This window comes from Rhinatrema bivittatum, chromosome 8 (genome assembly GCF_901001135.1).
Source record: "Rhinatrema bivittatum chromosome 8, aRhiBiv1.1, whole genome shotgun sequence".
Lineage (NCBI taxonomy): Eukaryota > Metazoa > Chordata > Amphibia > Gymnophiona > Rhinatrematidae > Rhinatrema > Rhinatrema bivittatum.
The window spans coordinates 239,378,656-239,401,942 of record NC_042622.1 but is presented as its reverse complement, the minus strand read 5'-3'; the positions used below and the strand labels follow the sequence as shown (position 1 = coordinate 239,401,942).

The following is a 23,287-nucleotide window of genomic DNA, read 5'->3' as shown; positions in this document are numbered from 1 at the left end:
TCCCCCCACCTCTGCAGACGTGAAGAACGTCCGACCACTCCATTCTTCTGGAACAAGAGGTCTCCCTCCTTCTCCAGTCAAGAGCAATAGAACCCGTTCCATACTCGCAGCAAGGCCTAGGGTTCTATTCCCGGTACTTTCTGATCCTCAAAAAATCAGGGGGTGTTCGTCCAATCCTGGACCTACATGCTCTCAACAAGTACCTCCAGCGGGAAAAGTTCAAGATGGTTACCTTGGGATTGCTTCTACCTCTTCTACAAAGAGGAGACTGGCTCTGCTCTCTGGACCTCCAAGATGCATACACACACATTGCGATAACTCCAACTCATCGCAAATACCTGAGGTTTTTAGTAGGCCCCAAGCACTATCAATACCGAGTGCTTCTGTTCGGCCTGGCATCTGCATCACGAGTCTTTACCAAATGTATCGTAGTTGTCGCAGCTTTTCTCAGAAAAGGTGTTCACGTCTACCCCTATCTGGATGACTGGTTAATCAGAGCCCCAACCCAGCAAGCGGCTCGGTCTTCCCTCGATTTGACTCTACACACTCTCATTTCACTAGGATTTCTCGTCAATTACGGGAAATCCTATTTAGATCCATCTCAAAACTTGTCGTTCATTGGGGCAGACTTGGACACCTTGCAGGCAAAAGATTTTCTATCTCGACAACGAGCGTTAACTCTCGCGTGTCTCGCTCACCAGTTAGTCTCAAAGTACTGCAACTGCATGCCAATTTCTTGTCCTCCTAGATCACATGGCATCCTCAGTCCATGTCACACCGATGGCCAGCTTGGCCATGAGACTCATGCATTGGACTCTGAAGTCACAATGGATTCAAGCTGTTCAGCCTTTGTCTGCCATTGTCCACATCACAGACTCACTCCTTCTGTCTCTCGCTTGGTGGAAGAATCAGAGCAATCTCCTCCAGGGATTGCCCTTTCACGTGCCAGATACTCAAGTCATTCTCACCACCGACACTTCCAACCTCGGGTGGGGAGCCCATGTGAACGATCTGCAGACACAAGGATCTTGGTCTCCAGAGGAAGCCAAACACCAGATAAATTTCCTGGAGCTTCAAGCAATGCGATATGCTCTCAGAGCTTTTCAGGATTGCTTTTCCAATCAAGTCATCCTGATTCAGATGGACAACCAGGTGGCCATGTGATACATCAACAAGCAGAGAGGCACAGGCTCCTTCCTTCTGTGTCAGGAAGCTGCGCAGATTTGGACGGAAGCTCTCTCCCCATCGATGTACCTCAGGGCCACCTACTTGCTGGGAGTGGACAATGTTCTAGTAGACAAGCTGAGTTGTCTTCCAACCGCACGAGTGGTCTCTCAACCCCTCGGTAGCAAACTCATCTTCCAACAATGGGGTCATCCTCAGACAGATCTCTTTGTGTCCCCTCAGAACCACAAAGTGGACCATTACTGCTCCCTCATTTGCAGCAAAGGCTCTCAGCCCAGAGATGCATTCTCCCTCTCATGAGCAACCGGTCTGCTTTATGCATTCCCTCCACTTCCTCTTCTCTCGAAGTCTCTCGTGAAGTTACGTCAGGACATGGGAACCATGATCCTGATAACACCTCACTGGCCACGCCAAGTGTGGTTTCCAATACTACAGGATCTCTCCATCCGCAGGTACATTCCCTTGGGACAGGACCCGCTTCTGATCACTCAAAACAACGGGAGCCTACGCCATCCCAATCTTCAGACCTTGTCCCTGACGGCATGGATGTTGAAAGGTTAATCCTTCAACCACTTAACCTTTCAGACCCAGTTTCCCGTGTCTTGATTGCTTCACGGAAGCCTTCCACGAGAAAATCTTACTCCTATAAATGGAAAAGGTTCACATCATGGTGCGCTCTTCAGTCCCTTGATCCCTTTTCCTGTCTAATCCCACAGTTTTTGGACTATCTCTGGCATCTGTCAGTCGGGTCTCAAGACATCTTCCATCAGAATGCATGTCAGTGTGATAGCCGCCTTCCATAAAGGTATCAGGGATGTCCCTATCTCAGTACAACCCCTTGTAACATGCTTTCTGAAGGGCTTCCTCCACATCAAGCCACCTTTACGTACTCCGGCGCCTTCTTGGGACCTTAACCTGGTTCTTGGTCGGCTCATGAAACCACCATTTGAGCCTCTTCACTCCTGTGATCTAAAATATCTCACTTGGAAAGTGATTTTCCTTTTGGCTATCACTTCAGCTCGCAGGGTTAGTGAGTTACAGGCCCTAGTTACCTATCCGCCTTACATTAAACTCCTGCAGGACCGGGCGGTACTCCGCACTCACCCTAAATTTTGACCTAAGGTAGTATCGGAGTTTCACACTAATCAATCCATCATACTACCTACCTTCTTTCCCAGGCCCCATTCCAATCCAGGGGAACAGGCTCTGCATACCCTTGACTGCAAACGGGTTCTAGCTTTTTATGTAGACCATACAGTTGCCCACAGGACGAGCACTCAGTTATTCGTCTCGTTCCACCCCAACAAATTAGGGCAACCTGTGGGTAAGCCTCCTGGTTAGTGGACTGCATATTTTTTTGCTATCAGCAAGCAGGCATTCCTTTTCAAGACCATGATAAAGCACACTCTGTGAGGGCCATGGTGACTTCAGTAGCACACGTTCGATTGGTGCCGTTTCCTGACATATGCAGGGCTGCCACCTGGAGTTCCCTCCATACTTTCGCAGCCCACTATCGCTTGGACAAAGCCGGAAGACAAGATTCCATCTTCGGCCAGTCTGTCCTGCGTAACTATTTCCAATGTGACGTACCAACACCCTTCCGCCTGCCCGGTGGGGTTCAGGATGCCCTCTACCAAATTCCACCCCAGTTGTTGTGCCTGTTGCACGCCGTTGGGTACATTTGGTGCATGTTCGGACATCCTCAGCTCGGTACTCACCCATATGTGAGGGCTACCATCCTGCTTGTCCTGTGAGAAAGCAAATGTTGCTTACCTGTAACAAGTGTTCTTACAGGACAGCAGGATGTTAGTCCTCACGAAACCTGTCCGCCGCCCCACGGTGTTGGGGTCAAACATTTTGTTTTATTTTTCGGCACTGCCTATAGCTTTCAAATAAGACTGAAGGGGGACCCCTGCTGGCTGCAGGGTTAGTGCCATGCTGGGCATGCCCAGTAGGGGCCAGTCAAAGTTCTGGAAACTGACAGAAGTTTTCCGTGATTGGGCTCCATCCTGATGATGTCACCCATATGTGAGGACTAACATCCTGCTGTCCTGTGAGAACACCTGTTACAGGTAAGCAACATTTGCTATCTCATTCACACTCATTACAAATCTCAAGGAAATCTAGGGTTGAACATTTCATAATCCTGCACTGGCACAAACTTGATGTCCAGAACGGTATAAAGAGCTGAAGAGTGAGCTTGGGAGAAGAGACTGCAATACTATATTTCTAAGAACAAATAGGCTTTTTCCTAGCGTGTAGCCAGATGGACTCAGAACGAATGGTATAGTATGCTCGTGCTAGCAGTTGGAGACGGATCTGACGTCAGCACGGGTATATATACCCCCACAGGAAACGTAGCAACTCAGTAATTTCCGTCTCCAAAGCAGTTTGGAGAGCCTGCACGCTCGCTGAGCGTGTTTCCAATCTACTTTCTATATTCTTCTTACTAAATTTCTTCAGGAACATCGAGCCCCGCACTCCTGCGGTGATACCCTTGGGGTCCCTCCCCCAGTTGAGTTTCCCGGGGTGATTTCCACGATCCCCCGGAGGTTTAAGGCCTCTGTCCGGTGGCCGAATCGCAGCAGGGACATAGCCCCCGGGCGAGAAGGGCTCGGGCGTGGCGAATGAGGCACCTCGGTCCCGGCGTGGACGAGGCAGCGGGTGCATTTCCTCAAGCACGGCGGTGAAGGTACTTGCCCTCTCCCCCCGCAGCCGGAGACCGCCCGGGTTCGAACCGGGAAGCGCCAAGGATCAGGTAAGGCGTACATCTCTTACTTTTTGGTCTCCGAGGATCGGCGGCGTTGTCTGCATGTGGCACGCCGTGGAGGTCGCCATTTTGTCTGCCTTGTTCAGGTATTGAGTGCCCATGATAGGCGCCTGTCTATGCTTAAGTGCATATGGGATATCCTTGAGTGTATATTGTATACTACTGAGCACATATTGTATATTATTGTGTGTATATTGCTGACCGCAGACTAATGAGCGCATATTGGATAGCATTGAGCATATGTTGCTAATCGCATACTAATGCGTGCATATTGGTTCTTATTGAGAGTATATTGCTGCCGCATATTATTGAGCGCCTGTTGTATTAAGCGTATATTGCTGCCGCAGATTATTGAGCGCCTGTTGTATTAGGCGTATATTGCTGCCGCATATTATTGAGCGCCTGTTGTATTGAGCGCCTGTTGTATTGAGCGCATATTGCTGCCGCAGATTATTGAGCGCCTGTTGTATTGAGCGCATATTGCTGCCGCAGATTATTAAGCGCATATTTTTCAATGGAACAGAACGCCTCAGCGTCTTCAGCGGCGGCGCCTCCTGACTCGGGCATTAAAGCCCTCTGCCTCTGCTCCGCATGCCAGCTTAGAGCCACGCATAGCGAGGAGCCAAACTCCCTTTGTGCCCAATATGAGGAGGCAGTGGGAGCCTTGGGCCAGGACCAGTCTCAACCACTGTTTGCTGACAGTTCCCCAGGGGCCACTCCGGATCTAGCGGGCAGTCTCGAACAACCTGGGATCCCGGGGGATCTGGTACCCCGACTACTTGAGACCGCTTCCATTTCCTGGGTGGATCTCTTTAAGGGGATCCATGCCTTTGTACAGATGCAGTCAGCTTCCCGTCCAGGCCCTGCTGCGGTTGTTACTCCAGCTGATCCTGCCCCTGGACCTTCGCGCCCTTATCACGGGCACCCGCCTCAGAGCAGTCTGGTTCACACGGACCCTGATGTCTCGGAGGACGAGTCCGAACCCCCGGAGGAGGGGGAACTTCCCTCAGGGATTGAGCCATAGCAAACCATGAGGCGGTTCTTTCCCAAGGAAGATCTCTCCGACCTGGTATCTCAGTGCCTGGCAGAGTTGGATATTACAGGTCCCAGCACTACGGTGCCCTCTACGCAGAACCCTCTGGAAGGTCTTCGTCCTCCAGCCCGCCATTTTCCCTTCTTGCAAGCAGCATAGCAACTGATAGATTTGGAATGAGCTGCACCAGCAGCCTCATTCAAAGGGGGTCGGGCCCTGACGGGCATGTACCCTTTGGAACCAGCAATCAAGGAGATGCTGGCGTGCCCTCAGGTGGACGCCTTGGTCAGCGATGTGGTCAAGCGCACTACCATTCCAGTTGAGGGGGGGGCGGCCCTCAAGGAGGCTCATGACCGCCTGGACGCCATCCTGAAACAGACCTTTGAGGTGGCAGCTCTATCTTTGCAGATCGCAACCTGCTGCACAGTGGTGACACGTTCCTGTTTGTCACAGGTCAGGATGCTGCGTCAGACCTAGTCCGTACAACAGCCAAGGGGGTCTCATCCTCCGTAGCCGCCAGGAGGCAGCTCTGGATACGGAATTGGTCAGCCGATGCGCCTTCGAAGACACGCCTCACCAGAATGCTCTTTAGGGGTTCTTTCCTGTTTGGCAGCGACCTTGATAAACTGGCCAGCACATGGGGCACCTCTCCAGTACCTCGACTGCCGGAAGATCGGTTCAGAAGGAACCAGCGCGCCTTTCCAAGGCCCTCCAGAGGTAGGAGCTCCCAGCGCTTCACTCCCTATAGGAGTCGCTACCAGGCACCTCGTCCTCAGGCCAGGAACCAGTCCTTTCAGAACAAGCAGCGCAAGAGGGGAGCCGGCTTGGGTTCAGGTCCCGGCCGCGCCCCCCAATGAGAATCAGCCGATCCATCTGGGGGACGGAGCCATAGGGGGCAGGCTAACCCTCTTCTACCCCAGATGGGTCGAGATTACGTCGGACCAGTGGGTCCTCGCCATCATCCGAGAGGGGTATTATCTGGACTTTCATCATCTCCCTCCGGACAGGTTTGTGGAATCTTCGTGTCCCATACACAAGAAGGCAGCATTGGAAGCTACCCTGGCGAGGCTCCTGTCCTTGAAAGCCATCATCCCAGTACCTGCAAGGGAAATGAATTCTGGACACTATTCCATTTATTTCATGGTACCCAAGAAAGAGGGCACTTTCCGGCCCGTATTGGACCTCAAGTCAGTCAATCGATACTTAAGGGTCCCGATGTTTCGCATGGAAACTCTGCGCTCAGTCAAGACCGCAGTACAGCCAGGAGAATTCCTCACGGCCTTAGACTTGTCAGAAGCCTACCTGCACATCCCGATCCATCCGGATCATCAGCGCTACCTACGCTTCAAGGTTCTGGGACGCCACTTCCAATTCCGGGCTCTGCCCTTCGGGTTAGCCACGTCGCCGCAGACCTTCACCAAGGTGGTTGTAGTGGTAGCAGCGGCACTCAGACGGGAAGGAATCCTAGTCCATCCCTACCTGGACGATTGGCTGATCAGGGCAAAATCATGGGAGGAGAGCCATCGGGCAACCGACAGTGATCCCCCTTCTGGAGAGCCTGGGATGGGTAGTCAACCTCAACAAGAGTTGCCTACAGCCTTCCCAATCACTGGAATACCTGGGAGTACAGTTCGACACCCAGGCAGACAAAGTCAGTCTCACTACCAAGAGAAGGTTAAAACTTCAGACGCGTCTCCGGTCCTTGATGGGAGCCAGCCGGCCCATAGCTTGGGATTATCCTCATGGCCTCCACCTGGAAGTGGTCCCCTGGGCAAGGGCCCATATGAGACCTCTACAACACTCCCTGCTCTCTCGCTGGAGTTCCCGCTTCCGGAATTATTCCGTGCATCTACCTCTACCAGCCAGAGTGTGGGCCCAGTTGCGGTGGTGGTTGCAGTCCAACCACACGAGCAGAGGGTCGAAGATGTCCTCCCCCATGTGGACTCTGCTCACCACAGATGCCAGCCTGAGCGGCTGGGGAGCACACTGCGAAGAACTCACCGCACAAGGGCGGTGGAACAGAGAAGAGTCAGGGTGGAACATCAACAGTCTAGAGGCACGAGCAGTCCGGTTAGCCTGCCTGCAATTTGCTCACAGACTGAGGAACAGAGCAGTCAGTGTCCGACAACGCCACCACGGTGGCATACATCAACCATCAGGGCGGAACCAGAAGCCAACAGGTATCTCTAGAGATAGCCCCGCTGATGGCTTGGGCAGAGGCGAATCTTCAGGACATCTCCACCGTCCACATTGCCGGGAAGGACACCACCACGGCAGACTTCCTCAGCAGAGAACGTCTAAATCCGGGAGAGTGGCAGCTGTCACCCACAGCCTTCCAGATGATTGTGGATCACTGGGGGATTCCGGACATGGACTTACTAGCAGACAAGTCCAATGCTCAAGTACCCAGATACTTCAGCCGCAAGCGAGATCCGTTCTCACACGGGATCGACGCCCTGGTTCAGCCATGGCCTCCAGGGACTCTGCTATACGCTTTTCCTCCGTGGCCTCTGCTGGGCGCCATCTACAAGATTCAGAAGCACCAAGGCCTAGTTCTTCTAGTGGCACCAGACTGGCCAAGAAGACCCTGGTACGCGGACATGAGAAGACTACTGGCAGGGGAGCCCCTTCCCCTGCCTTCTCTCAGGGACCTGCTGCGTCAAGGTCCCATCCTCCACGAGGATCCGTCTCAATTCTCTCTTACGGTCTGGCCATTGAGAGGGCTAGACTGAAGAAAAGAGGTTACTCGGAGCCGGTGATAGATACACTCCTCCGAGCTCACAAGTTTTCCACATCCCTCACCTACATAAGGATCTGGAGAGTATTCGAAGCCTGGTGCGACACACACGGCACCAATCCACATGCGACCACTATTCCTATTATTCTGGATTTCCTGCAGGATGGGCTTCAGAAGGGTCTCTCCCTAAGCTCCATCAAGGTTCAGGTGGCTGCGCTGTCCTGCTACAGTCCCAGGAGGGATGGCAAGACCATTGCCACGCATCCAGATGTTTCTTGCTTCCTGAAAGGAGTCAAGCACATTCGTCCGCCACTGAAGTGGCCAGTGCCCCTGTGGAACCTTAACCTAGTTTTGGATTTCCTCGCGGGATCCACCTTCAGACCCCTTCGGGGCTTGTCTCTCCATTCTCTAACTTTGAAGATGGTGTTCTTGCTGGCAGTGTGTTCAGCACGCCGCATCTCAGAGCTACAAGCACTGTCCTGCCGTGATCCCTTTCTCAGGATCACTCCTGAGGCTATCCATCTTCGCACGGTTCCCTCCTTTCTACCTAAAATGGTCTCATAGTTTCACATCAACCAAACCATATCTTTGCCTACCACGGCGGGTTTGAAGAAATCTGAAGGGCGTTTACTACGCCATCTCGACATCGGCAGATTGCTGCCCAGATATCTGGAATTGACACAAGAAGTACGAAAGACGGACCATCTGTTCGTCCTGCACAGCGGAAAGAAACAAGGTGAAGCGGCCTCTCGGCCCACCATCGCCCGCTGGATTAAAGAAGTCATCAGAGCAGCTTACGTAGAGGGCCGGGAAGTCGCCGCCTCTACAAGTCAAGGCTCATTCTACCAGAGCCCAAGCAGCATCTTGGGCAGAATCCAGGTTGCTGTCGCCTGCAGAGATATGTAAAGCGGCGACATGGTCCTCTCTCCATACCTTCTCCAGGTTCTACCGTCTGGATGTCCAGGCCAGGGAGGACACAGCATTTGCGAGGGCAGTCCTACGCGGTCCTCAGGCAGCCTCCCACCCAGGCTGGGAGTAAAGCTTTTGTACATCCCATTCGTTCTGAGTCCATCTGGCTACACGCTAGGAAATGTTGAGATTACTTACCTGATAATCTCCTTTTCCTTAGTGTAGACAGATGGACTCAGCATCCCGCCCAGGCTGCCAGTATACATGGGTTTCACCGATTCAAGGTAGGCCATGTCATCTTGCTTACATAAGAGCGTCCCCTTTGCCAGGTGTCGACGCCTTCCGGTTGTGAATGCTGGTGGTCTCCAGCTCCTATCAATCAGTCAGGGGAATCCTGTTTCACTAATTCATTGATCGTCAGTACACATATATCCATAACAGCTTTTGCAAGGAAGATTACTGAGTTGCTACGCTTCCTGTGGGGGGGTATATATACCCGTGCTGACGTCAGATCCGTCTCCAACTGCTAGCACGAGCATACTATACCATTCGTTCTGAGTCCATCTGTCTACACTAAGGAAAAGGAGATTATCAGGTAAGTAATCTCAACATTGGTGGTTGTTATAGTGGCACCTAGGAGAATCTAGTAATTTTTGCTCTGGATACATTCCTACTTACAAAAATGAGCAGTTATTTGTGGAGTTTATTTTCCAGCTTGTGGATATCACAGCTCTTATTATATGAACATCCTGCTGACAGGACCATTGCTGTATGATAGAAGTCTTTGTGTTCACCTGCTCTTACCTATGCTGCTCCTGTGTAGCCTTGGTGTGTCAAGTCATTTTGGTTGGCATGTTGCCCTTGGGGCTGAATAATTTTGAGGCACCAGCAGCAATGTTCCCTGCTTCAAAAAGGCATATGTGGGTGACATAGAAATCTAGAGGGGGTGTCCTTGCAGAATCTGTCATGGCCTGGACTGACCCAGCTTCATTTATTTTCCTTACAGCTGGTTAAGATGCGATTGGCGGTACCATGCCGGGCAGAAACGTGTGCACACCTACAGTGCTTCGACGCCGTTTTCTATCTACAGATGAATGAGAAGAAGCCGACGTGGATGTGCCCTGTGTGTGACAAACCAGCACCTTATGATCAACTGATCATCGATGGGTAAGATGAGGCTGGTTTGCTTCTGGGGTGCCTTCCATTTCACACTAGGAAGCTTGGAACTTGTGCATCTCCCCTTATGCTCCAGGATCATAACCAGACTACTAATCTTCTGTGTCTAGTGAAAGTCTTCCCCTACATGCTGTCCAACCCAAGAGAAGAATCTGCAGTTCCTAAAAGATTTGATTCACCATTTTCCTTGCATTTGTACCATATTCTCCAAGCCTCATTCATTCTTCCCTACGTCACAATATTCTGTCCATGAGAGTTGCTTGTAATATGAGTCTCCAGCAAAAATAAATCAGTTAAACTCCTGGAAAGTTTCCAGTATTGCTGTAAACACCTTTAGGGGATATGCTATGGAGATATATTATAAACTGATATTCCTTAGGGCTCAGGCAGGTCAGTCCCAATGAGTACCCACTCATTATGCACCTCTGCCAGCAGATAGAGACTGAGCAAAAGCTGACATCGCGGTCATATAGTCCTGCACAGACATCCGCCCGCTACTATTGGGCCATCAGCATGCACCCTTTTGAGCGTCTGTTCTCACTTGTGCGTCCAATTTGGACATTTTTCCTTGTGGATGCAAATCGTGTTTGTTCTGCTTAGGCATCTTCCTTGGTGTCTGTACTGTGCGCCCAGTTGGACGTGTGGTCTAGGTGCGAATACTTGCGCATGCATTTTTTTGCGAGTCCATTTTGGGTGAGGGTTTTATGTGTGCATAATCCAGGCGCAAGCTTTTACTGTTTTGCATGCTTATAACTATTGCGCCCACAGCGAAGAAGCCTAAGCACTTCTCTATTTGTGCTGCATGCCACATTAGGGCTGTTCAGCTGGCGCTTTCTTTAAGCCTGTGTCAGTGCTGCCTGGATACTTGGGGAGATTTACCCCCTTCTGATTTTGCTGGCAGTGGTCTATCTCCTCGGTCTGAGAGGAGTGGGCCCAAGGGAGACAAAATGTGGGTGTCTCCTTCCTTGATTGATCCACAGACCAAGTCATCATGAGCCACTAGCTCTCAGGATGTCAGGTTTGAGCCTATAGAGCTTGGAATTGACCTGTCATTTTTTTTCCTGGGTAGAATTCTTCCAGGGATTGCAGATGTTTCTACAGGACCGGTCTTTTGCATTGGCAGTGCCTACTTAAGTTGGTCCATGCGCTCCAAGTGCTCCTCCACCTACCTCCATGGTCAAGTGCTGTAGTGCAATGCAGCCTGACTAAGCTCGAATGCAAGTGGATCAGGATGATGATGGTGGGGGACATTCCCTCAGATTTGGAGCCATATTGAACTCTTCTCTGTTTCTTTCATAGAGATGAGTTGCCAGGTTTGATCCTTGGAATGGCTGGGCCTGACTCCTTGGATGCAGAAGAAGGCAAGGCTTCTTGTATCCAGGAGGGGAAAGAAACAATTCGGGAGCTGATTGATCTGCAATGGAGTGCCCCAGAGGTGTCTTTTAAAGGAGGACGCATCTTAGCGGGTTTATACCGCTTGCTTATGCAGACGGTTGAATTTCCCTGGGGTGGATGGCTTGGTGTGTTCTATCACAAAACGTACCATCATCCCAGTAGAGGGAGGTGCAGCACTGAAGGATGCTCAGGATAGGAGGATTGAGGCTATCCTAAAGGAAAGTCTTTGAGGCAGCGACAGTAAACTTGCAATTTGCTTCTGGTTGCATCTTGGTAGAGCGGGCTACCCGGTGTCTTTGTCAAGAATCTGGTGGTATATCAGACACAAACCATAGGGGGAATAATTTATGTGGCAACAAAGTGATTCTGTGGTTACAACCCTATGTATTTGTAGCACCAGACAAAACTTTTTTGCCACATAATTTTTTCCCCTTATGGTTTGTGTCTGATATATTATTTAAAAGTATATATCTTAGTATATATTAAGAATCTGGTGGTGCCAGGTCCGATCTTGGACCTATGGTAGAACTGGGGGCCACAGACTTAGCTGATGCGGGCTGTGACTTGGTTTGCACAGCTGCTGGAGGAGCGGCTTCGGTTATTGCAGCCAGGCGGCAGCTGTAGCTGTTGAACTGGTCGGATAGTATTTCAAAGTCCAATTTTACCAAGCTGCCCTTTACAGGCTTGCCTTTGTTTGGCAGTAAATTGGAAAAAAAATGGCAAATAAATGGGGAGAGACCCATGTCCTTCGATTGTCAGAGGACAAGGAAACCCTTTGCCCGGTCTTTTAGAGTGAGTGGCTGCTCTTGAGACTTCTAGCTTTTTCGGTCTTATAGGGGCAGTTCTTCCCAGAGGTCCCGTCCCTTCCGCAGGTCTGTTCTTTTGCCCCCAGGATCTCAAAAGGATGTAGACTCTGGAAGTGGAGCCTTCCTCTGTCTTCCCAATGAAGGTTTGCGGGCTCACCTGTTGCTTCAGGAGATAGGTGGCATCTATCCAGATTACTTCTGATCAATGGGTTCTTGAAGTGATTTGTGACAGGTATGCTCTAGAATTTCTTCACATTCCTCTGGATGCCTTTATGGTTGCTCCATGCGACTTCCCTCAGAGGAGGGTAGAAGCGGAAGAGACGTTGTTACGACTGTTGAACCTGAAAGCAGTGATTCCCGTTCCTGAATCACAGAGAAATAGGGACCATTATTCCATTTAATTTGTCATGCCCAAGAAGGAAGGGTGATTTTGGCCTATACTGTATTTCAGGGGCACCAGTTGACATTTACGAGTCATGCATCCCATGGTGGAAACTGTGCCCTCTGTCATAATGGGCAGTTCAAGCAGGGGAGTACCTCATGTGGATCTGACAGAGGCGTAGCTGCATATTTCCATCCAAGAACATCAGCAGTTCCTCCAATATGCTATTATGGATTGTCATTACCAGTTTCAGGCCTTGCCTTTCGGGCTAACCATGGCATCCAGAACCTTTTTTCCAGGGTTATGGTGGTGGTAGCGGCGGCTCTCCGCAAGGAGGGTTTTCTAGTTCACCCCTATCTTGACAGCTTGTTGACTCAAGCCAAGACCATGGAAGAGAGTCTTCACACTTCCTGCAGGGTGGTTTCCTTGCTACAAGAACTAGGCTCTGTGACGAATCTGGCCAAGAGCAATTTGTAACCGTCTCAGACCCTGGAGTATCTCTAGGTTCGATTCAATACAAGACAGGGCAGAGTATTTCTGCCGGAATCTTAGATCTACATGTTGATGCTGCAAGTTCGATCCCTGCAGAACTGTTTGTTTGACTGTGTGGTCTTATCTGCAGGTCCTGGAGTTGATGGCTGCCGCATTAGAAGTGGTTCCCTTGGCAAGGGCCCAGATGCATCCTCTTCAGTGTGTGTTGCTCTCCCAATGGGGTGAGGATGCTCCTTCCATTAGAATGAGATCCCAGTTGGCTGGTGGTTACAGGTGGATCATCACAGGAAAGGAATTTGCCTAACGATGCTGGATTGGTTGATACTCTTGACCGAATCAAGTCCCTGGGCCAGGCGGGGGGCCCATTATCAGGAGTTGGTGGTGCAAGGGTGCTGGAATGCAGCAGAGCGGCAGTAGACTGTCAAACAAAATCTGGAAGCACCAGCAATTCAGTTGACGTGCCTGCAGTTCACTGAGTGGCTAGAGCAGCATCTCCTAAGCATATCCACCTTCACATTGCAAGAAAGGACAATATTAAAGTAGATTTCCTTAGCAGGAGAAACTTGGACCCAGGAGAATGGAAGCTGATGGATGAGGTTTTCAGCTCCTGGTGAACCGCTGGAGCCTACTGGATCTAGACTTGTTGATGACCTTCAATAATATAAAGTTTCTGTTTCTTGAGTCTCAGGCAGGGCATTAAGGAGATGAGCATCGATGCTTTTGTTTAGGAGTGGCCACGTGGTGCTCTTCTGTATGCGTTTCAGCCCTGGCCTCTGATAAGCAGGCTGGTCCAGAAGATTGCAAGTAAAACCAACTTCATCCTTTTAGTGACTCCGGATTGGACTCGAAGGCCGTGGTACATCGATCACCAGAACTTCTGGTGTGCAGTCCCCTCAGGCTACTATCTCTGACTGATCTGTTACATCAGGGGCCCTTTCTGCATGAGATCCACGTCTATTCTGTCTTGCGGTCTTGCCACTGAAAGGGCTTGGTTGTTGAAGCGGGGTTTTTTGCCTGTAGTAATGTCCACTCTTCTTTGGGCCCGGAAATTTTTACTTCTCTAGCCTATGTTAAGAGTTTGGAGGGTCTTTGAGGTCTGGTGTGCTAAGCAGGGTACTTAGCCACTCAAGGTGAATATTTCCTTGATTTTGGAATTTTTACAGGACAGCTTGATTAAGGGTTTGGTCCTTAACCCCTTGAAGGTTCAAGTTGCAACCCCTAGCTTATTTTAGGATTGAGACCTTTGTCTTCCCATCCAGTCGTGCTCCAGTTCTTGCAGGGAGTTAAGCTCTTTGCCCATTTTGCGGCTTCCAGTGCTTCTGTGGGACCTTAACTTGGTCCTCAAGTTTTTGGCAGGTCCAACTTTTCGACCGCTGCATACTCTTTCCTGGTAGCGACTTTTTCTGGTAGCTGTCTGTTCTGCATGTCTGGTCTCTGAGCTGCAGGCTTTTCCTGCCATGAGCCTTTTCTCCATATGACTCCAGGTGCAGTTCAACTTTGGACTGTGCCCCTTTTTCTTTTTTTTTGCCCAAAGTGGTTTTAGACTTTCTTTTGATTTAGTCCATTTCTCTGCCCTTCCTGGACAGGGACAGAGATAAAGCTGAGAACCATCTTTTGCATGCGTTGGACATCAAGCATCATTTACTGCGGTACTTGGAGATGTCTAAAACTGTTTGTAAGTCTGATCGCCTGGTTATGCTCTATGGTGGAGGTAGGAAGGGCACTGGCAACGCAGGCAACAGTTGCCTGCTGGGTTAAGGAAGTCATTACAGCACCTATGTGGCTGCTGAGATTGCCTTACCGAAACAAATTAGACTACATTCCTCAAGGGCTCAGGTGGTATCGTGTGGAATTTTGTTGTCGCCTGCTGAAATTTGCCGAGCAGCGACTTGGTCATTTTTGCACGCCTTTTCCAAGCATTTCCGCTTGGATGTTAGGGCTAGAGAGGGCACCGCATTTGCGCGGACATTATTGTCTGGACCTCTGGCGCACTCATGTCCTTTTTGAGATTAGCTTTGGTGCATCCCACTCGTTGGGATTGACCTGTCCCAAATGCTAAGGAAGGAGTAATTACTACTTAGCTGATAATTTCCTTTCCTTTAGTAAGGGCAGGTCAATCCCAGACCTGCCCTCAGCTGCCGATCTTCGAATTTGTGGTTAGCCTTTTTTCAGGCAAGCTAGGCAGATTATGATTCCTGCTTTTCATTGAAAACTGGTAACTGGCTTCTCTAGCCCTTAATTTACTAGATACATTACTTCTTTTGGCTGAGTTCAGTGTTCCTGTTGGTGGTTGTTAATGTTCAGGAATAATCAGTTTTGTCCACAGTTTGGCTTTTCCAGAGAATACTGGCAGGCTGATATCAGGGTGGGACTGTATGGCTATGATTTCAGCTTTTGCTCTGTCTCCATCTGCTGGCAGAGCTGCATAACCCACTTGTTGGAATTGACCTGCCCTTACTAAAAGAAGGAAATTATCAGGTAAGTAGTAGTTTTTCCTTTAAAATGAGCCCTGCCCCTGTCTTTCTGCATATTACTGCTTGTTGCTTCTATGTGGATGATTCCTGGGCCCTGAGAGAAGCATCAAATACTGGAGCCATGGTGGGGAATGCAATCTGAGCCGGCCGTTTATCAAAGGAAGCACTTGTACTGAGTTCCTTTCTGTGTGGGTCACGCCACTGGGGGCAACTAATTGCAGGAAGAACAGAACTCTTATAGCATAGTCTTGGACTCCCCACCTTGCAAGCCATGTTATATTGGTGATCTTCAACTTGGTCACAGTGTGGGAGAGCTACCTCCTTGTTTCTCTTTTTAATTATTTTTTACTTAACAGTGGTGATTTCAGTTGGCCATAGAAACTCAACTGGTAAATGTGGCCACTGGTAACTGATGTGTTAAGGAGCCCTTACATTCTCTGCTGTGCCTTGGTTGCCTCTTTTCACTCCCTTCCAACATACAGTATGTTGCATTTCTACTTAACTGATGATAAAGCGTGATAACCAATAAGTGTTGGATAATAATGTGGGTAGATGGTAGATAAAGACTGAAGGCCCATCCAGTCTGCCCCTCCTGCTGCAATATTGCACATCTCACCAGGTCTACAGTTTTTTCCCTCACCTCCCCACTGCTTGTCCCATGCATTCATAAATTGTTTGCCCTCAGCCTAAGAAACTCATCTGTGTATGGGTCTGGCTGTTGATCACATTCACCAGCATTCATCCAGCTCTCAACCAATATTCAACCAGGTCTTAGCCCGTCCTCTCCTGCACAACTAGACCATAATGCTACCGGGAGTCCCAATCCCCATTCTTCACTACAATCTCCACAACACAGGACAAGCCAACAATGCAGTATCGACCACGCACCTCCAAAACCCTCATCTCAATCATGATTTCACCTCTTACCCAACTCCTAGGTCTCTCACTATTCAATGTTCAATCCATCACTAAGAAATCTCTGATCCTCAACGACTACCTTCTAGACGCAAAACTGGACATCTGCACCATAACAGAAACCTGGCTTAAACTAATAGACATAGCACTAATAAATCAACTCCCCACACAGCTTTATGACTTCTTTTCCCTCCCCCGACTAAAGAAGAGGCAGAGGCATCCTTTTAGCAGCCAAAAAAGTTAAGTCTCCCAACTCCCAGTAAAAACTGATTCAAAACTAGAAGTTGGCCTCTTCAAAACAGACCAACTCCAAATCCTCTTAGTTTACGCCTCACCAGGACTTCTCGACTCAGACGCATCCCCCATCGTAGAAATAATCGCAAAACACATGAATTTAGACTCCCCAGCCGTGATCCTAGGAGATTTCAACCTCCACGTCAACAACACTACACTCACAACTAACTGTGAAGCTCTGCTCTCCACATTTACAGCCATGGGCTTCCAGCAGATCATCAGTAAGCCCACCCACAAAGCTGGCCACACCCTGGACCTCATTTTCATAAACTCTGGTATCACATATTCAACCCTCCCTGTATGCACTCCGGTCCCTTGGTCGGATCACTCATTAATCTCCGCTACCTTCTCAATAACAAAAACCTATAATACACACCCCCTTCAATCTTCGTTTCTTTACAGCAGATCCTGCTCTTCGGATGACCTCAGCAACTTACCTGGCTAAAGAACTTCCACATATAAACCTTTCAGATCCCAACTCAGCCATACTATCCTGGAGCAATATTACAGAAAAAATAGCAAATTATGTCCGCTAACTACAAAAAAAACTCAACCCTAAGTCCTCAAAGAAACAACCTTGGTTTACAAATGACCTTCGAAAACTCAAACAAACCCTCAGACAGAAGGAAAATAAATGGCGCAAGACCCCATGACCCAGCACTCTATCCGCTTACAAAACTGCCCTCCACCACTACAGGAACTCCACCTTAAAGTCAAAAAGGGATTTCTACACTCACAAGATTCACGACCTGGTCTACGACGCAAAAGCCCTTTTTTCCTACGTATCTGAACTAACACAAACCAACACTCCTTCTATCCCTAACGACCAAGCACAATCCAAAGCCGATGAACTGGCTCTGTTCTTCCATAGCAAAATCTCCAACCTTGTAACCCTCTTGCCCCCTAGCTCTAACTCGCCTACCAGCTCCTACCACCCCCTAAATAAAAGAAAATCTCTCTGGAATCGTTCGAACCCACCACCACTTTAGAGATTCAATCCCTATTAAGGAAAATGAAACCTTCATCCCATCCCTTCGACCACATCCCATCAAAACATCTCCTGCTAATTCCCGACACCATCTCCAAACCACTGGCGGATATCATTAACTGCTCCTTAACACAGGGAATTTTCCCAGACACCCTAGAACTTGCTTCTCTTAAACCTCTCCTAAAGAAACCTGACTTGGATCCCAAGAATCCAAACAACTTCCGCCCCATTTCCAACCTTCCATTTGTAGCCAAGATTATGGAGAAACTTGTCAATTCGCAACTCTCCGATTACCTGGAAGACCACAAAATATTGCACCCCACCCAATATGGTTTCTGCAAGGCATTAAGCACTGAAACCCTACTCTTATCGCTAACAGACCACCTCATCATGGGTTTGGACAAAGGACAATCTTTTTTTTTACTAATTCTCCTTGACCTATCGGCAGCTTTCAACACCGTAAACCACTCCATCCTCCTTAACTGTCTATCGGACATTGGAATAACAGGCACTGCTTTCACATGGTTCAAAACATTCCTCTGAACAGAGGTTACAAAGTCAGAATCGATGATAAAAATCCCCACGCATCAACTCCTCACTAGGAGTTCCTCAAGGTTCCTCCCTACCCCCAACTCTCTTCAACATATACCTTCTTCCTCTATGCCAGCTGTTAACTAAGCTTCAACCAAAACACTTCCTATACGCTGATGATGTGCAAGTCCTGATCCCCATCAAAGAATCTCTCACTAAAACACTCAAACACTGGGAAAACTGCCTCAGAGAGATTAACCTACTCTTTGCAAACTTAAACCTGATTCTAAACTCTCCTAAGACTGAACTCCATATCATCTCCCCGGAAAACAGTAATGCCCCACAAAGTGCACCAGTAAACACCATTGTTACCCAAGCAAGAGACCTAGGAGTAGTAATAGACAACCGCCTGAATCTAAAAACTTTCATCAACAACACAACCAAAAATTGCTTCTATAAGCTGCGGGTATTAAAAAGAATCAAACCACTCCTTCACTTTCAAGATTTCAGATCAGTCCTCCAAGCCGTAATATTCTCCAAGATAAGATTATTGTAACTATCTTGCTAGGTCTCCCTTGCTAGGTTTCCATCAAACCTCTTCAGATGCTCCAGAATGCAGCAGCCAGAATCCTGACAAACTCCAGAAGAAGAGACCACACTCACCCATTCTCAAAAATTTACACTGGCTACCAATTCACTTCAGAATTCTACACAAATCCATCACCATTTCCATAAAACCATCCATTCCCAAGCCCCTCTTAACCTCCAAATCCCCCTCAGACTACACACTTCATTCAGACCTATCAGAGAAGCCTACAGAGGTTCCCTGCATGTTCCACCAACCAAATCTACGCACCATCTAGCTTTTAGAGATTGGGCCTTTTCTACAGCGGGACCTTCTCTATGGAACACCCTACCCCCGATTTTCAGACAGGAACCATGTTTATTAACATTCAGAAAAAGGCTTAAGACTTGGTTATTCAAACAAGCCTTCCCAGAGTCTGCACCAAAACAACTATTAAGAGACCTTTCAGCACAATGTAAATAACTTCTACTTTAAAGTTATTCTTACTCTTGTCTCCTTCCTACCCCATTTCTTGCAACCCTGTTTTATTGTAACTTTTGTTTCCTCTACACTTGTTAAATGTTCAAGGTTATCGCACCCCCTGTTACCTGTAAACCGGCATGATATGATTGTATCATGAATGCCGGTATAGAAAAGCTCTAAATAAAATAAATCACATGCTGTCTCGTTTTGAAGAGCAGTGACCAAGTAAATTTGTCTTCATTTCGACTGAGATTTCTTGATTTATTGCCACTTACCCTGGATTTTTAATGGAGGTGGTATTTCTCTTCCTCTCCAGGCTTCTGTCTAAGATCTTGACGGCATGCCAGGAAGCAGATGAGATTGAATTCTTAGTGGACGGGTCATGGTGTCCTGTCACTACCGAGAAGGAGAGGAGCTGCAGCCCCCAGTGTCCCATCTTAGTGCTTGGTGGGTGCAAGTCACGTGGGTGAGCTCAGATGTCAGCAGCAGAGAAATCTAGTACTTTTTAAATAGTGTGTCGTTTTAAGTAACTTTAAAACATTTTTCCAATTAAATTAGTCCTGTTTGGGATATTGCCGGGGGGAGAGGGGAACCCTTGAACAAGGCCAATAAATCTTTCCTCTACTGCAGGGACTCCTCTCCCAGCACAGATCTAAAGAGCTGGCTCTGAAAAAGCCACACAAGGAAGCAGTGCCATGCCATACTTGGAAGGAGGGTGGCGGAGTGTTGTACTGGAAAGATCATCCAGATGTACAAATTGTTGCTTCCCACAAAGAGCTTTTTAAATCTGAGTACAGGCTTTGATTGGAATTAGGGAGGAAAGCAATGCAAAGATAATTGTTAGGACTCATTTACATCATGTTTCAGATCATGCCATCTAGAAGCCAAGAGCTTATGTAAATGACAGGTATTGCCCTGGAGTGTTACTTTTTGGATTTCTCTGCTCCTTTTTTTGGAGGAGATGACCCTGCAATACATTTCCTTATTTGTGAATTACATTTTATTTATTTATCGATTTTTATATACAGTCGTTCAGTTTCGCCATCACAACGGTTTACAAAGTTATGAAGTTTAACAGTGTTTTCAAAAAAAGGTTCATATGGTTGCTAATATTGAGTATAACCATATGAACTAGGTTTATAAATTAATCAAGAACATAATACAGAACTAAGTAAATCACAAGATTCCTAGGTCAGTCTGTTTTCAAGTGTGAAAGGATGGGAGCAGAGTTTTTTAGTCATTGGGTGAGTTGGTAAGCTTTGGTAAACATCCATGTTTTTAGCTCTTCCTTGAAAGTTTTTAAGTTTTCTTGAATTCTGAGTTCAATTGGGAGGGTGTCCCAGAGTTTGGGGCTTCCAAGTGAAATTACTCTTTTGAGTTGAGGTGAGTTGTTTGGATCTAGAAGGAGGAATCTTTATTTGCTGATCTGAGGTTTCCGATGCGTTCCAGAGATCTGAAAGAACACAGATGCTACCCAATGGTAACAAATCCATTATTCAATTACTGTTGCCATGATCACCCAGAACTGGGGCAAAGCTGGGATTTGAGTTCATGCCAAAGAGGTCTGCCACCCTAATAGTCTGCTTTCCAGCCACCAGATGTTAACCATTTCATTTGTAAACCAGCATTAAGGTACATAAAAAATGACTGGAAAAGAGGCATTTACATGTATACAGTTGCTCTCCTGACCTCCTTCCACCCTTCAGTGGTATAACAGAATAAGTACCTTTACCTGCACAGAGACTGGGGATGTTCACAATTGTTTTTTCTGTCGATAGCAGGGCTGAATTAGCCATGCTGTCATGGGATCTGTCAATCAGGTCCGGGAGGCGGAGCTTGTCAAAGCAGAGATCAGAGCTTTGCTCTCTGCGGCTGCGCGTGTGTTCCCGTGCAGGAAAGTAACAATCTCCTCAGTCTGTTCTTTCTGCACACGGGATTGCACACGGAGCTGCTGTTCTCAGCGTTAATATAATCAAACATGTCAAAATCGGGGTTTAAACCCTGTAATTGCGGCAAGGTAATGTCTGTCACGGATGGCCATGACCGATGTTACCGATGCCTAGGACCAGATCACAATCGGGAAGATTGTGAATTTTGCTCAAGGATGTCACCCAGAGCACTGAAGCAAAGGGCCTACAGGCTTCAAGAACTTTTTGCCTCACCGGAGCCATCGGAGGCTCATTCGTCACCTGGCCCTGCGATTTTACTGGCTCCCTCAAAGGGCATCATCGTGGGATCCTCAATCCTCCAGTCTTGGAGGTAAGGATGTGGCAAGCCGACAAAAGCCATTGGATTTCCAGAAATCCATAGAGCCAGAATCACCGGCGCAGGACACACTGGCGCCAAAACTCTCGGCACCTAAAACTTCTGCGCCTAAGGCGCCTTATGCGCATACAAAAGTGTCTGCGCATAACACTTCGGCGCCTAGAGAAATATTGGCGCACAACATTTCTATGCGCACGATGCCGAAGGACCCGGCGTGCACAGCGCAGAAGATTTCTGCACGCAAGGCACCAAAGACATCGGCACGCAAGGCGCCGAGGACGTCCGTGTGCACAACCAAAGGAAAACTCTACACACCCGGCGCCATCAACATCTGCACGTATGGCGCCAACGCCACCTGCGCGCCCGGCGCCAATCATATCTGTGCGCACGGCACCGAAGACACCGGTGCCGATCACTCTTGCGCGCACTGAAACAAAGATATGCGCACAAGTCTAGATCCGCGCATAAATCCAGATCTGCACATAAGACACATGAGCACCCATCTCATGTATTACAAAATGAGCTGAAACGACGACATACACCTTCACAAAGGTGCTCTTCAGCTTCTCCACCAATAACCTCACCTCGTTCAGATACTTCCCTGTCTTCAAGAGCTAATTCGACAGTTTACAATAAAACGTAGAAAATGATCAGTCTTCACATAGAAGTCATACAGACTCGTCACACTATTATCATAAGCACTCACGACTCTCCCACCACATAAAGTCTGCAAAGAGGAGTGCAACATGGGAAGTAAGCCCTTAGACTTCTAAATCATCTCATATACCAACTTCAAATACCTTCTCCCACAGAGAAGTAATACAAATTGCTTCCTCTACCGCTTCTACAGTTTGAGGATTTGAGGGACATAATAGGCGACAAAAAACAGAAATACCATAAAGTATCCAGTACTTTACCTCAGAATACTCCAATGCACCCTAAAGCATGTGAGTCACAAGCACCAGATGATCATACAATAATGCCCCCTCATACAAAAGAGGCATTTTTTATCAATTGTCTCAATCTTTAGCAGGTTTTTATGAAACTCTTCAGTTCTTATACCTTTCTTATGTTCTTATACCTGCTATTAAGTTCACTTAGAGAATAGCCACTGCCATTAGCAATGGTAACAAGGAATAGACTTAGTTTTTGGGTAATTGCCAGGTTCTTATGGCCTGGATTGGCCACTGTTGGAAACAGGATGCTGGGCTTGATGGACCCTTGGTCTGACCCAGGATGGCATTTTCTTATGTTCTTATCATTCAAAATGACTAATATGGCTGACAGTTCTCCGGAACATAAGACACATACTAATAAGGAACCGTCGGTGGAGTCTCCAACATCTCCCATAACAAACCGACCAGCCTCACCAAATTATAAACAGGATACATCTTTCTATTCTCCTTCACCACAAACATCCTCATCATCCTCTATGGGATTCCCATCGGATCCGCAGGAACAACCTCAGGAGCCGTACTCCCCTCCGGAAGACCTTACTTACCCAAAATTTCTAGAAAAATTGGGTACAATACTGCATCTAGAGGTCCAAAAAGAGACAGACCCTAGGGCAGAAACCCTTGGTCTCCTAAAGATTTTTGACACGCCAGGGGAACCAACATCTCTTCCACCACAAGAACTCCTGCATTCAGTCTTACAGAAATCCTGGGAAACACCTTACGCAATTGCAGCGGTGTCCAGAAAAACGTACATAAAATTCCGTATGAGGAAAACATCACCGTACTCTGTACCACAATTACCTCATGTTTCAATTGTAGTAGAGTCGGCAATGCAAAGATTTAAGAAAAGTCACATTCCTCATACCCACCAGGCAAAGACAACAAATATTTGGATGAGTTTGGCAGGAAAATATACCATAACTCAATGTTG

General features: G+C 48.1%; 1 protein-coding gene across 3 annotated transcripts in view; it reads left to right on the top strand.

Annotated features, from left to right (window-relative positions):
* PIAS4 (protein inhibitor of activated STAT 4) overlaps positions 1-23,287 on the top strand; it is a 130,919-nt gene that overhangs the window by 61,557 nt on the left and 46,075 nt on the right. Inside the window, exons 9-10 of one of the 3 annotated variants that reach the window (XM_029614265.1) lie at positions 9,641-9,801; positions 19,452-19,582. In XM_029614265.1, coding sequence (XP_029470125.1) covers positions 9,641-9,801; positions 19,452-19,582 — 292 coding nt within the window. Of the gene's footprint in view, positions 1-9,640; positions 9,802-19,451; positions 19,602-23,287 lie in introns of all 3 variants that reach the window. The other 2 variants (XM_029614266.1, XM_029614267.1) reach the window with 2 other exon arrangements.